Consider the following 14,126-nt stretch of genomic DNA (forward strand, 5'->3'; position numbering starts at 1 on the left):
GGAGAGCCCTGAACTGGCTGTTGTCCCTCCCCAGCCAATGTCCAGAGGGATACACGTGCATGAAGGCAGGACGGAACCCCAACTACGGCTACACCAGCTTTGACACCTTCAGCTGGGCTTTCCTGGCTTTATTTCGCCTTATGACTCAGGACTTTTGGGAAAACTTGTATCAATTAGTAAGTAAACGCTTCGCTTTGGGGAGAATTTGGGGGCGGAACAGGAAAGGGAAATGTGAGAAGCTTTGTTTTACTCCTTCTCTCCAAAAGAGTGTGAGTAAACCTTCACAGGGAGGTTTTTCAAGGGGAGGAAGGGGACATTACCTGTCAGCAGGTGATGGATTTTAAATTCCAGAAAGGATGGTGGGTCCAGCTAAGCTGGGAATTAATTTGGGAGGAGCCTTAGCACTGGCTGCAGGAGGCTGCGGGCATTCAGCTCCGCTCACAGCGGGTGCTCAGCCTCTTTGGAGGGCAGAGAGATTTCTCCTGACCTGAGGGTGCTTTGGGGACCTTGCTGAAGCAGCTTTTTCTTCACTTGGTTTGTTTTAAGGGAGCCTGAGCGTTGGGTTTCACACTGTGCCTCTGAATTCTTCTGTTTGGATGTTCCCTTAAGGGAGGAAGGTGGATGTCACCTTTTGTGTTCATGGGTCCCTGCAGGGAAAACGCTGAGCTCTGGAATATTCAGGATTTTCTTAGAAACATTCAGGTCAAGAAACCTGGGATCAGCTCTTGCATCTCCTGTCAGGGAAGCCTGAGGTTGCTAATTTTTTCCCTTTTCTAATCCCTCTGCCATTCTTTTCCAGACTTTACGAGCGGCAGGAAAAACCTACATGATCTTCTTTGTGCTGGTGATCTTTGTGGGCTCCTTCTACCTGGTAAATCTGATTTTGGCCGTGGTGGCCATGGCCTACGAGGAGCAGAACCAGGCAACCCTGGAGGAGGCAGAGCAGAAGGAGGCAGAATTCAAGGCCATGTTGGAACAATTGAAAAAGCAGCAGGAAGAAGCACAGGTGAGAATAAAAAAAAAAAGCAGTTCCTCTCTGTAAGAGGCCCAGGTTGCCAGAGAAGCTGATTTTACAGTCTATACAAATTCTAACAAATTCTGGCTTGCAAGTTTCTTCTGAGGAGAGAACAAACCTCTCAGTCCTGCCCCAAAAAGTCGTTTACTCAGGTGCATTAAGCCAAACTGTTTCTTCAAACAGAAAGGTGGAAAGATGTGATTTTTGTGATTTATTTTTCCTTCCCAGGCTGCTGCCATGGTCACCTCGGCGGGGACGGTGTCTGAAGATGCTGTGGAGGATGACGGTGGGGGGAGGATGTCTCGGAGCTCCTCGGAGATCTCCAAACTCAGCTCCAAGAGCGCCAAGGAGCGGCGGAACAGGAGGAAGAAGAGGAAGGACAAGGAGCTGTCGGAGGGAGACGAGAAGTGTGACAACGAGAAGGTTTTCAAGTCAGAGTCTGAGGATGGCATGAGGAGGAAAGCGTTCAGGCTGCCGGATAACAGGCTGGGGAGGAAATTTTCCATCATGAACCAGGTAGGTTTGTGTTCCTCCACTAATGTTTGGGGTTGCTCGAGGTCAGGAAAATATTCTGGTTTAGATTCCCTGTTGGCACTGTGGCTGTAGGACACGTGAAAGCACAACACGAGCCACTGCTGTTTGCAAAATAAAGAAAAAAGTTTATTTTCTGACTCCAACTTTCGCACTTTTCCAAAGGTGACAGTGGGTTGGAGAGTGAATGTGCCACCTCTCCAAAGACATTGGGCAAACTACCAGTACATCAAATTTCTCCACCCCTATGAAAGAATGCAAAACAATAGGTTGTTTATAGAAAATTGTGTGAGAAAGTTTTCTAACAGAATGTAAACTCAGAAGGCTTTAGAAAATCTTAAGAATCAGGGCGACAGTTGGCACCTCAAGGGTTCTGCCCATGTCAGCCTTCAGGAGCACAAATAATCACAGGATATGATTATCTGCAGGTGCTTTTATTGATGAAGAGCTCTGGGAATCAGGGGTACAGGCCCAAATCTGACTCGGACACAGCTTTCGAGCTGAACCTATTTTATATTCTATCCTTATATAACTTACATGTTAATTATTAACTTTTATTGTTCTATTGTATACATTGGCATGAGTTTCTCGTGATCACTCTTCCTCCTCTTCCTCTTCCTCCGCAGTCTCTCCTCAGCATCCCGGGCTCCCCATTCCTCTCCCGCCACAACAGCAAGAGCAGCATCTTCAGCTACAAGGGGCGCTTCCGCGACCCGGCCTCGGAGAACGAGTTTGCGGACGACGAGCACAGCACGGTGGAGGAGAGCGAGGGCAGGAGGGACTCGCTCTTCATCCCCATCCGCGGCCGCGACCGGCGCAGCAGCTACAGCGGCTACAGCGGCTACAGCCAGGGCAGCCGCTCCTCGCGCATCTTCCCCACGCTGCGCCGCAGCATCAAGAGGAACAGCACCGTGGACTGCAACGGCGTCGTGTCCCTCATCGGGGGGCCGCCCTCCAGCATGCCTGGGGGCCGCATCCTGCCTGAGGTAGCAGCTGGGCGTGGAGTGGTCTGAGGGTGTGGTTTGGTCAGTGTGGTCTGGTCAGCGTGCTCTGGTCAGCGTGGTCTGGTCAGCCTTGTCTGGTCTGATGAGTGTGGTCTGGTCAGTATGGTCTGGTCAGTGTGGTTTGGTCAGTGTGGTTTGGTCTGGTCAGTGTGCTCTGGTCAGCGTGGTCTGGTGTGACCAGCGTGGTCTGGTCAGCCTGGTCTGGTCTGATGAGTGTGGTTTGGTCAGCATGGTCTGGTCTGATGAGTGCGGTCTGGTCAGTGTGGTCTGCTCTGACCAGCATGGTCTGGTGTGATGAGCATGGTTTGGTCAGTGTGGTCTGGTGTGGCCAGCATGGTCTGGTCAGTGCAATGCGGTCTGGTGTGGCCAGCATGGTCTGGTCAGCATGGTCAAGTTTCGTCAGCATGGTCTGGTCTGGCCAGTGTGGTCCGCCAAGCATGGTTGGTCTGGCCATCGTGGTCTGGCCAGCATGGTCTGCCGAGCATGCCCATCTGTTTGGTTTTGGTACAGAGAATTAATGACATTGTATGTCATTAGAAATGTTCTCTAAAATACAGTCCTTAATTTGTCTAAAGTTGCAGAGCACTGATCCAACAGAAAAAAGGGCTTGGGTTTTGGTCTGGCCACTTGTAACTTGTAGGAAGGTGGGAAGGACAGAGGGGTACACTGAATATAGAGAATATAGAATATGGAAATGCAGGCTAAGTGGTGCATGTCTGGGCTGAGATGGGTAAGGGAGAAGACTCCAGTCTGTATTAATCATCATCATCTGCATTTCTCAGGGGACCACTGAGATCGAAATCAGGAAGAAGCCTGGCGGGTCTCTCTTGGTCTCAATGGATCAGGTGAACGCCTCCTACGGAAGGAAGGATCGCACCAACAGCGTCATGACTGGCTTGACCAACACCCTTGTGGAGGGTAGGTGTGATAGGGGGGTTAGAGGGACACCCTCGAGCCCCTTCCAGCTCCTAAAGGGGCTCCAAGAGAGTGGTAGACGGATTTTGGACTAAGGGCTGGAGGGACAGGACTCAGGGAATGGTTTCCCCCTGGCAGAGGGCAGATTTGGATGGGATATTGGGAAGGAATTCCTCTCTGTGAGGGTGGGGTTGTGTGGCAAAACATTAATGTGTTACCACAGGGTTGCCCAGAGAAATTGCCCCATTCCTGGAAGTGTCCAATTTCAGGTTGGGCAAGGCTTGGAGCAACCTGGTCCAGTGGAATTCAGCTCCCCCTGCTTTAGAGCAGTACACATTCATGCATGGTTTTGCCTAAATCTGCTTCTTTTGGGTCTTTATTAATAAAGAAATATTGATTAGACTTTATTTTACTTGGTTTTGGCATCTGAATTGCACAGAGATGGAGGCAAAGGCAAGGAAGAGTTGTAAGTTTACGGTGAAGAGAATGCAGTGAGGAGATCAGAAGAGTAAGGCAGTGTCAGGTCCGGGTTTTCTGTCATCTCCAGGCTCTGGAGGGACCTTCCTTTGCTCCAGGCCGTGGGAGAGGATTGGAGCTGCAACGTGCCAGCTGTCAGGAGAGAAAGAATCACAGAATCACAGAATAATGAGGTTGGAAGAGACCTCTGAGATCATCAAGTCCAACCTATGCCCTAACACCACAACCAGACTATAGCCCCGAGTGCCAAGTCCAGTCTTTTTTTAAGCATATCCAGAGATGGTGATTCCACCACCTCCCTAGGAAGACAATTCCAGTATTTTATTATTATTGCAGTGAAAAATTTTTTCCTAATATCCAACCTAAAGGGGCTGTTGCCTGGTGGGAATTCTGGAATGGGCAGCACACAGAAATGAGATTTCCCAATATGTCATGCAGGAGCCATCAAGAATTTGTGAACAGCAGCCACATGCGGTTGATGATCTCAAATTCCTGCTGTCTCCTGCAAGGAAATTGTAGGAAAATGAAATATACTTAGAAACAGAGCAGGGTTTTGCTGCCGCTCCCCTCCTGCGCGAACGCCTACGGGCTCCAGTGCCACGGGCCTCTTTTTAACTTCAGAAATTCCAAGGCAACTCAACACTAAGCAACCAGAGAACCAATGGGAAGGAGAGCACAGTGGTCCTTTCCCTTCCCCTAAAACATTAAAAAGGTGAGACTGCACAGCTGCACGGCCTGACTGGAACCACCAAGTCAACCAGCAACTCCTCGTTTGTGTTTTTTTTCCCTAAGCACTTAAGCCAATGGGAAAAAAAGATGGACACAGAATTTCTGTGTTTGATTTCTGTAATTGGATGTAGTTAGCCTTAATCAGGTTATTCCTGTTGAAAATCCTTCTCAGCATTATGTCACCTCTTTCCTCTTTTAGACAGTGTCTGTGTTCAGCACGGAATTCATCTCAGTTATTTAGAATCTGGCACCAAAGGCAGTTTGGAATCTGTAACTTTGGTTTTAACTGCTTTACCTTGATCAGTTCCCAGTTAAATATAGCCCTTCATTTGGAATATTTTGCATGGAGTCATCCTGGTGGGGCTGAAGCACAGGGTTAGGACCACAGCTGTGGTGACCCGATGCTGGTGTTTGTGTAGGGACAAAGGAGAAGTCATGGAGCTCAGTAAAATCATGAAATCCTGGAATCTGAGATTCTTTGAGGTTGGAAAAGAGCTCCAAGGTCACTGGGTCTGACCTGTGACCAATCCCCATGTTGTCACCCAGTCAGGAGCACTGAGTGCCACATCCTTGGGCACCTCCAGAGATGGGGACTCCAAACCTCCCTGACCAGCCCTTCCAAAGCCTGGCCACCCTTTCCATGAAGAATTTCTTCCTGTTGTCCAGCCTGCCCACAAACTTGACCCAACTCTTATTTTATGTCACCTCCATTGTCACAAAGCTCAGTTTTGTGATTCTTCAGACTCCCACAAAGCCTGAACTCTGTTTTGTTTTGTGCCTGCAGAGCTGGAAGAGTCCCAGAGGAAGTGTCCCCCTTGCTGGTACAAGTTTGCCAACACCTTCCTGATCTGGGAGTGCCACCCGTACTGGATGAAGCTGAAGGAGATTGTGAACTTAATTGTCATGGATCCTTTTGTTGACTTGGCCATCACCATCTGCATCGTGCTGAACACGTTGTTCATGGCCATGGAGCACCACCCCATGACCCCCGAGTTCGAGCACGTGCTCTCCGTAGGAAACCTGGTAAGGAAATCTGCTCAACGCTCCCCACGGATCTGCTCCTGGTGGGATGCCTGGATTGTTGATGTGGGCTTGGACTTTGAGTCAGTTGCATTGTGGAGACTTAGCCTGAAGTTGAGAAAATAAGCCAAAAATGATCCTTTGCCTGTTCTTTGTCTGTCTCTCCTCCCCACTCCAGGTTTTCACTGGGATTTTCACAGCAGAAATGTTCCTGAAGCTCATTGCAATGGATCCATACTATTATTTTCAGGAAGGCTGGAACATCTTTGATGGGTTCATTGTCTCCCTGAGCTTGATGGAGCTGAGTCTGGCAGATGTGGAGGGACTTTCTGTGCTGCGATCTTTCCGATTGGTATCCCAAATTCTGGCTCTTTTGCAAAGTTATTATTGTGGAGCTGCTGCAAAGCTTAGAATCACGGAACCTTAGTTGGAAGGGACCCACGAGGCACATCCAGTGCAGCTCCTGGCCCTGCACCTCAGCAATGCCACCTGTGCATCCCTGGGAGTGTTGTCCGAACATCCTTAGAGCTGTGGCAACCCTGGGGCAGTGACCATTTGCTGCTCAGGGGGAGAAGAACATTTTCCCAATATCCAACCTGTCCCTTCCCTGACACACTCCCAGCTGTTCCCCTCACATAAGGAATTTTTCCCCTTGCAAAAAGGGAAGATTGCTTTTTTTCTGGGTTTGGGGAGGACAGAGATGGAGTGGTGCCATTTTTTTATGGTCTCTTCTTTCTTCGTCACTGCTCTTTACGAGATCTGAGCAACAGCTTGTTGCATTCGGGCAGGGAAGGGTGATTTTTCCTTTGGGAAGGGAGATCAGTGTGTGGGGAATAACTAAGTACAAAACCCACAACCCCAAATTTCCAGAAGGGTTAAGCATTCTCTGCTCCCTGTAACCTCAGTAGCAGAAGGATGGACTTAACCTTTATGTAAAACACAAGATGGTTGTGGTTTAGGAAGTTCTGCTTTATTTTCCTCTTTATTTAATATTTATCTGTTCTGTTTTTTGTTTTTTTTGGTAGCTGAGAGTCTTCAAACTGGCCAAATCCTGGCCCACTCTGAACATGCTGATAAAAATCATTGGTAACTCAGTGGGTGCCTTGGGGAATTTGACCTTGGTGCTGGCCATCATCGTGTTCATCTTCGCCGTGGTGGGGATGCAGCTCTTCGGCAAAAGCTACAAGGAGTGTGTCTGCAAGATCAATCCGGAGTGTGAGCTACCCCGCTGGCACATGCACGATTTCTTCCACTCCTTCCTTATTGTCTTCCGTGTGTTGTGTGGGGAGTGGATTGAGACCATGTGGGATTGTATGGAAGTGGCAGGACAGGCCATGTGCTTGATTGTCTTCATGATGGTCATGGTCATCGGAAATTTGGTGGTCAGTAAATGGTTCCTGATGGGATTTCTTGGTTGCCTCGGGGTGGGGTAGGACTTGGGGAGACCCCCAGGATGAGGGAGTGATGGTTTCTTCCTGTTCCTGCTCTCTGGAGGTCCCTTTTGGTCTGTCAATAGTAGATTTTGGTAACACCACGTTAAAGATGTTTTTTTGCTCGGTGAGGACCTTAAGCAGTTGCCCATAAATGAAACAGTTTGCAAGAAAAGCTGAAGTTATGGAAGCCTAAGTCAAAGTGCACAGATCCACCTGAAGGGAAAAAAGAAACTAAAAGAAGCAAAACCTGGCATTTTAATTGCCAGAAAACTAAATAATTTGATGCACAGGGGAAGGGGAAAAAGAAGGTCAAACAAGCAAAACCTGGCATTTTAATTGCCAGAAAATGCAATAATTTGGTGCACAGGGGAAGGTCCTGAAGTGTTAAAATGAGGAATGGAGGTTTCCTCTAAAACCTGCCCACTGGCTCAGTCATGAGGTGCAGGAATGGGCTGTGAAACTGCACGGCCCGCTGTGTGGGAGGTTGGACGTGATGCTTCCTTCTGGCCTTAAATTTCATGAAGAAAAGTCTGTGGAGGAAAACAATGTGAGCAAGAATGAAGTCACATGAGCGGTGGCGATTCTTGAGAGCAGGTGTGAGCTCTCTCTGAGAGCTCCTGTCTTGCCAAAAGGTTTGGATAAAATAAATTTTGGGGGTGGGTGCTAAATGTAGGGTGAGGGAATAGAGCTGGGAGTGATCACTCAAAAAATGCCAAGATTTTCCCCGTTTTCTTTGAGGCAGAGATGGGATTAAATCAGTAAGGCTGAGTTTAAATCCTGTGGGGATTAAATCTCTGACATCTGCAGCCCAGATCCTGCAAGGGGCTCGATCCAGAGACCCCTGGGACTCCTCAGAGGGCACCAGGGCTCCCGTTAAGGGAACTTTTGGCAGCATCAGTATTGTAAATGCAGGTGAACACAATGGGAAGAAATGATGATGTCTGACTCAATTCAGAAGGCTGAATTATTTCTTTGTTATAACTATGCTAAAATACATTAATATACTATATAAAAGGAGGATACTAAAATTACATACTACTTTCTCTAACTCTAACACAACTCATGACCCTCTCTTGAGAGTCCAGACACAGGTGGGTTGGATTGGATTGGATTGGATTGGATTGGATTGGATTGGATTGGATTGGATTGGATTGGATTGGCCACCGGGCTCAAACAATCCTCACCAGAATCCAACCAAGCACTCACCCCAGGTAAACAATTCTCCAAACACATTCCACATGGGAAAAACAAGGAGCAGAAATAGAAATTGTTTTCTCTTTCATTTCTCTCTGTGCACCTCTATGAAAAATCCTGAGAGGGAGAGAAATGTGCTGCCACACATCAGGGGGTCACACCTTGAACCTGGGCACCAGGATGAGTTTGTGGGACAGCAGAGCCGGTTTTGGAGACGCCATCAGCAGGGTTTGAGAGCTTTGGGAATTGCCCCTCGTGTGTCAGCCCAGCATCAGCTCTTCCCTTCCAGGTGCTGAACCTGTTCTTGGCTTTGCTGCTGAGCTCCTTCAGCGCCGACAACCTGGCGGCCACAGACGACGACGGTGAGATGAACAACCTGCAGATCTCAGTGATCCGCATCAAGAAGGGCATTGCCTGGACCAAGGCCAAGGTCCGGGAGTTCATGCAGGCCCACTTCAAGCAGAGAGAGGCCGACGAGGTGAAGCCCTTGGACGAGCTCTACGACAAGAAGGTGAACTGCATCGCCAACCACACCGGCGCCGACATCAACCGCGACGTCGACTTCCTGAAGAACGGCAACGGCACCACCAGCGGCATCGGGAGCAGCGTGGAGAAGTACATCATCGACGAGGACCACATGTCCTTCATCAACAACCCCAACCTGACCGTGCGCGTCCCCATCGCCGTGGGCGAGTCCGACTTCGAGAACCTCAACACGGAGGATTTCAGCAGCGACACCGACCCCGACGGCAGCAAGGAGGTGGGGCCGGGGGCTGGGAGTCAATTAAATTAATTTAATTAAATTAATTAACTCCTGGAAACTTCTTGTCAGGGGGAGCTGGGTGGTTCCAGCGTTAAATTTTGGTTTGGGTTGGGATGTTGTGTTTGCGCTCAAAGTGGAATTTCTTGTGCTCTGTAGAAAGCCACAAATGCTTATATAATAAAAATATGCATTAAATAAAGATATGTAATCATAGAATGATTAGATACATATAGATACTATAATAAAATAAAGATATATAATCAAAGAATTATTAGATAAATATAGATACTATAATAAAATATAAGTAATAATATAATATATAATAAAGATATATAATCGTAGAATGATGAGATACATATAGATACTATAATAAAAATACATAATCAGAGAATACAATATATAAAATTAAATATAGTCATAGAACATAATATATAATAAAATAAAGATATATAATCGTAGAATGATTGTAGAAATATAGGTACTATAATAAAATAAAGATATATCATCATAGAATATAATATATAATAAAATAAATATATATAATTATAGAATTATATGAATATAGATACTATAATAAAATAAAGATATATAATCATAGAATGACTATGTAAATATACTATATATTTATGGTACTATGTATTTATATATACTCTATATATATACTAAATATGTTTATCTTTAATTTTGTATTTAGTATATCTTGATATATTCGAAATATATATACTATATATATGTACTATAGTTATAGTAAAATAAATGTAATCATAGTAAAATAAAATATAAAAGAAATAAAACAGATATAATAATAAAATATAAATTATAAGTATGTTAAAATATAAAATATGTATAAAATATATATAAATGTGAAAATGAATAAATAATTAAGTAAACACACACACACACACACACACACACACATATATATATATATATAAACTAAAAATATATAATCATAGTAAATATAAATAATCATAGAATGGCCTGGGTTGAAAGGATCTTAAAGATCATCTAGTTGCAAGCCCCTCCATGGACAGGGCCACCTTTCATAATTAAAATATTTAATTTAATATTTAATCCTGCCTGTCCTGTTAATGTGAGACATCAGCTGGGTCAGGATCTCAGTGATTAAAGTCAGGAAACAACTTCCACGACAACTGAAGTTTGGTATTTATTTTGGTTTTGGTATTTATTCATCGTGAATTTGGTATTTTTTAGCTTTGGTATTTGATATTAATTGGGTCGGAAACAACTTCGATGACATCTGAAGTTGGATATTTTGGTATTAATTTTGTTTTTGGTATTTTTTCATCGTGAATTTGGTATTTTTTGGGGTTTGATATTTGATATTTGGTGTTGATGGGGGTTTTTGTGCTGCAGAAACTGGACGAGACCAGCTCCTCCGAGGGCAGCACCATCGACATCAAGCCTGAGGTGGAAGAGGTGCCCGTGGAGGCCCCGGAGGAGTACCTGGACCCCGATGCCTGTTTCACAGAAGGTGAGAAGGGGGTGGAGGAAGAGATTTTTGGGGTGTTGTGGTCCCCAAAAATGTCACCCAAAATGTCCCCAAGATGTGTGGCTCACTTCCAGGGATCCAGGGCCAGCCAGGACTTCTCTGGGCTACCCATGCCAGGGCCTCCCGAGCCCCACGGGGGGAATTTCTAAAGAATCAGAGGTAAAAACAAGAGGATTTTCTGTGGTAAAACAAGAGGATTTTCTGTGGTAAAACAAGAGGATTTTTTGTGGTAAAACGAGGATTTTTTGTGCAGCTGATGCCTTAAGTCCTCGGGAGCAGAGTAATTTTCCTTCCCTGCAGCTGGCCTCGATGTCTTGCTGGTGCTGATCAATCACAGGAATTTCCAAGGCAAAGATGCATTAAATGGTTCAAGGTTTTTTATTTTATTCTATTTTATCAGCAAGTTTTCCATTTGTCTCCTCAAGAGCGTGGACCTCACCAAACAGAACGAGCTGAGCTGTTCCCAAATTGATGTTAATCCTGGACAGAAGTGGCAAAACAACCCCAAAATCGTCAAGAACGCAAAAATTTGATCTCATTCATCATGGTTCACCTTGGTGACCTCAAAACTTCTTCTAGACAGTGAGAATTTAATGTTTTTTTAGCTTAAATCTGTGTTTCCTGAGTGGAGCTGTCCCTGTTGCAGGTTGCATGCAGCGCTGCAAGTGCTGCCAGGTGAACATCGAGGAGGGGCTGGGGAAGTCGTGGTGGACCTTGAGGAAAACGTGTTTCCTCATCGTGGAGCACAACTGGTTCGAGACCTTCATCATCTTCATGATCCTGCTGAGCAGCGGGGCTCTGGTGAGTAAAATACGTGGAGTTCAGGGGCGGAGTAAAATATGTGTTGTTCAGGGGATATTTGATGGTATACAGGAAATTTTGGGAAAAAGTTAAACTGAGGGAATTCCTACCTGGAAATTACAAAGTAATTTGTAAGTACAAAAGCACAAAAGCTTATATTGTATTGTGTTGTGTTATGTTATGTTATGTTATGTTATGTTATGTTATGTTATGTTATGTTATGTTATATTATGTTACATTATGTATGTTATATTATGTTATAGTATAGTATATTATAGTATAGTATATTATATCATAGTATATAATATATCATATATTATATACTATATCTTATATCTATTATATATTATATAATAGATATAATATACATAATAGAATATATTAAAATACAAATAAATTAATAAAAATTAAGGTTATAATAAACAAACAAATAAAAATAACTCCTATATCAGCTATATATAAATAAATCCCATATGTTGACACTTTCACCTGGTGTTTCCCCAGGCTTTTGAGGACATTTACATCGAGCAGAGGAAAACCATCAGGACCATCCTGGAGTACGCGGACAAAGTCTTCACCTACATCTTCATCCTGGAGATGCTGCTCAAGTGGTGCGCCTACGGCTTCGTCAAGTTCTTCACCAACGCCTGGTGCTGGCTGGATTTCCTCATCGTGGCTGTATGTATCCTCTGCTTTTCTGCTGGGATTCCTGCTCTGATCACCCTGGGGCAAAACTTAACACTCCTGATAGCTGGGAGTTCCCAAACCCAGGAAAAATCCGGGATAAAGCCTTCAGCCCTTGGGGTTTCCTGCTCTGGTCCCACTGGGGCACAATCCCAAATATCTGTGAGTTCCCAAATCCAGGAGAAATCCAGGATAAAGCCTTCAGCCCTTGGGGGTTTCCTGCTCTGGTCCCACTGGGGCACAATCCCAAATATCTGTGAGTTCCCAAATCCAGGAGAAATCCAGGATAAAACCTTCAGCCCTTGGGGGTTCCCTGTGCAGCTCTGGGATTTTGCTCTTTTGTCCAGCTGAAAATTGAATTTTTAGGACATCTGGCTATGCTTGGAGGTGTTCCCATGGGAAATCTGGGTTTATTTCCAGTTTTGTTCCAGTTCAATTCCAGTTCAATTCCAGTTTTATTCCAGTCTCATTCTAGTTTAATTCCAGTTTAATTCCAGTTTCATTTCACCTTCATTCCGGTTCAATTCCAGTTCAATTCCAGTTCAATTCCAGTTTCATTCCAGTTTCATTCCAGCTCCATTCCAGTTCAATTCCAGTTCAATTCCAGTTTAATTCTAGTTTAATTCTCATTTTGTTCCAGTTTCGTTTCAGTTTCGTTCCAGTTTAATTCCAGTTTTATTCCAGTTCAGTTCCAGTTTTCACTGGGTGTTAATTCAGAATTTTGATTTTCAGGAATCTGGAATTTGGAGATTTCACTGGGTGATAATTCAGGATTTTGATTTTCAGGAATCCGGAATTTGGAGATTTCACTGGTGATAATTCAGAATTTTGATTTTCAGCAATTTGGGATTCCCTTTGCTGACCCAGGCACCTGCCTTGTCTTTTCTTGGAAATCCTCAGGGATAATCCTCAAAAATTATTTATTATTTCGTTATTTTTCACTTATTTATTGTTTGGTTATTGAAAAAATTATTTATTATTTGGTTGTTTTTATGTCATTATTTATTATTTTGTTATTTATTATTTGGTTATTTCTTATTTGGATACTTAATCTTTGATCCTTTATTAAAGGCTCAAACAGCCTTTTCATTTATTTGATTATTTATTTGATTATTTATTAAAGGCTCAATCGGCCTTTTTATTTATTTGCTTATTTATTATTTGAATATTTATTAACGTCCTGAGTCCTGCTCTAAAAATGAGAATTCTTTGATCATTTTCCCCCACATTTATTCATTTAAAATCTGGGTCTGATATTTCTCAGAAAAACCTGTGGAATAAAAATCATCCTTCTAATAAATTCTATTAATTCTGATTATTATTATTCTAATATTGTTTTTATATTAAAAATATAGAAGATATTTTTATATTAAAATATATTTTTATATCTATTTTATACAAAAATAATGTTATATTAAAATATTCTTTATATATTTATTTTTATATATTTTTACTATTATATTTATTTTTATTTATATATACTTATTTATTTATATCATAATTATATTTGTACTGTTTTATTTATTATAAAATATTTTAATTTTTTATATTTTAATATTTATTTTATAATTTTTCTATTAAAAATATAGAAGACATTTTTATTTCTTGATTATAGAAAATATTTTTATCTATTGAATAAGATATTGAATAATATATTGAATATGGATTATATATTGAATAAGATATTGAATATAGAAGATACTTTTAATAACATAAAAGAATTATTTCTTGAATTCAGTTGTGAGAATTTAACCCCACCTGTTTTAGGAGTGTTTTTGTTGCTGTACATGGATTTATTTTCTTTTTTTTTTCCTTAAAAAGGGTTCATGTCTCTTTCTGATCTGTCTGAAGTGTGATGGTAGAGAAAAATTGGAAAAATGGTAGCAAAAAATGGGAAAAATGGTAGTGAAAAAAGGGGAAAAATGGTAGTGAAAAATGGGAAAAATGGTAGTGAAAAAAAAGGGAAAAATGGTAGCAAAAATTGGGGAAAATTGTAGGGAAAATTTGAAAACAGTAGCCAAAAATGGGGAAAATGGTAGAGAAAAAT

General features: G+C 42.9%; 1 protein-coding gene across 3 annotated transcripts in view; it reads left to right on the plus strand.

Moving 5' to 3' along the window:
• Window positions 1-14,126, plus strand: part of SCN8A (sodium voltage-gated channel alpha subunit 8) — a 53,483-nt gene that overhangs the window by 26,740 nt on the left and 12,617 nt on the right. For all 3 annotated transcript variants that reach the window (XM_072919694.1, XM_072919693.1, XM_072919695.1), the window contains exons 9-20: window positions 35-176; window positions 800-1,006; window positions 1,244-1,531; window positions 2,173-2,532; window positions 3,333-3,468; window positions 5,456-5,694; window positions 5,870-6,043; window positions 6,717-7,073; window positions 8,608-9,078; window positions 10,459-10,576; window positions 11,241-11,395; window positions 11,900-12,073. In XM_072919694.1, coding sequence (XP_072775795.1) covers window positions 35-176; window positions 800-1,006; window positions 1,244-1,531; window positions 2,173-2,532; window positions 3,333-3,468; window positions 5,456-5,694; window positions 5,870-6,043; window positions 6,717-7,073; window positions 8,608-9,078; window positions 10,459-10,576; window positions 11,241-11,395; window positions 11,900-12,073 — 2,821 coding nt within the window. The remainder of the gene's footprint in view (window positions 1-34; window positions 177-799; window positions 1,007-1,243; window positions 1,532-2,172; window positions 2,533-3,332; window positions 3,469-5,455; window positions 5,695-5,869; window positions 6,044-6,716; window positions 7,074-8,607; window positions 9,079-10,458; window positions 10,577-11,240; window positions 11,396-11,899; window positions 12,074-14,126) is intronic.

This window comes from Taeniopygia guttata, chromosome 29 (genome assembly GCF_048771995.1).
Source record: "Taeniopygia guttata chromosome 29, bTaeGut7.mat, whole genome shotgun sequence".
NCBI lineage: Eukaryota > Metazoa > Chordata > Aves > Passeriformes > Estrildidae > Taeniopygia > Taeniopygia guttata.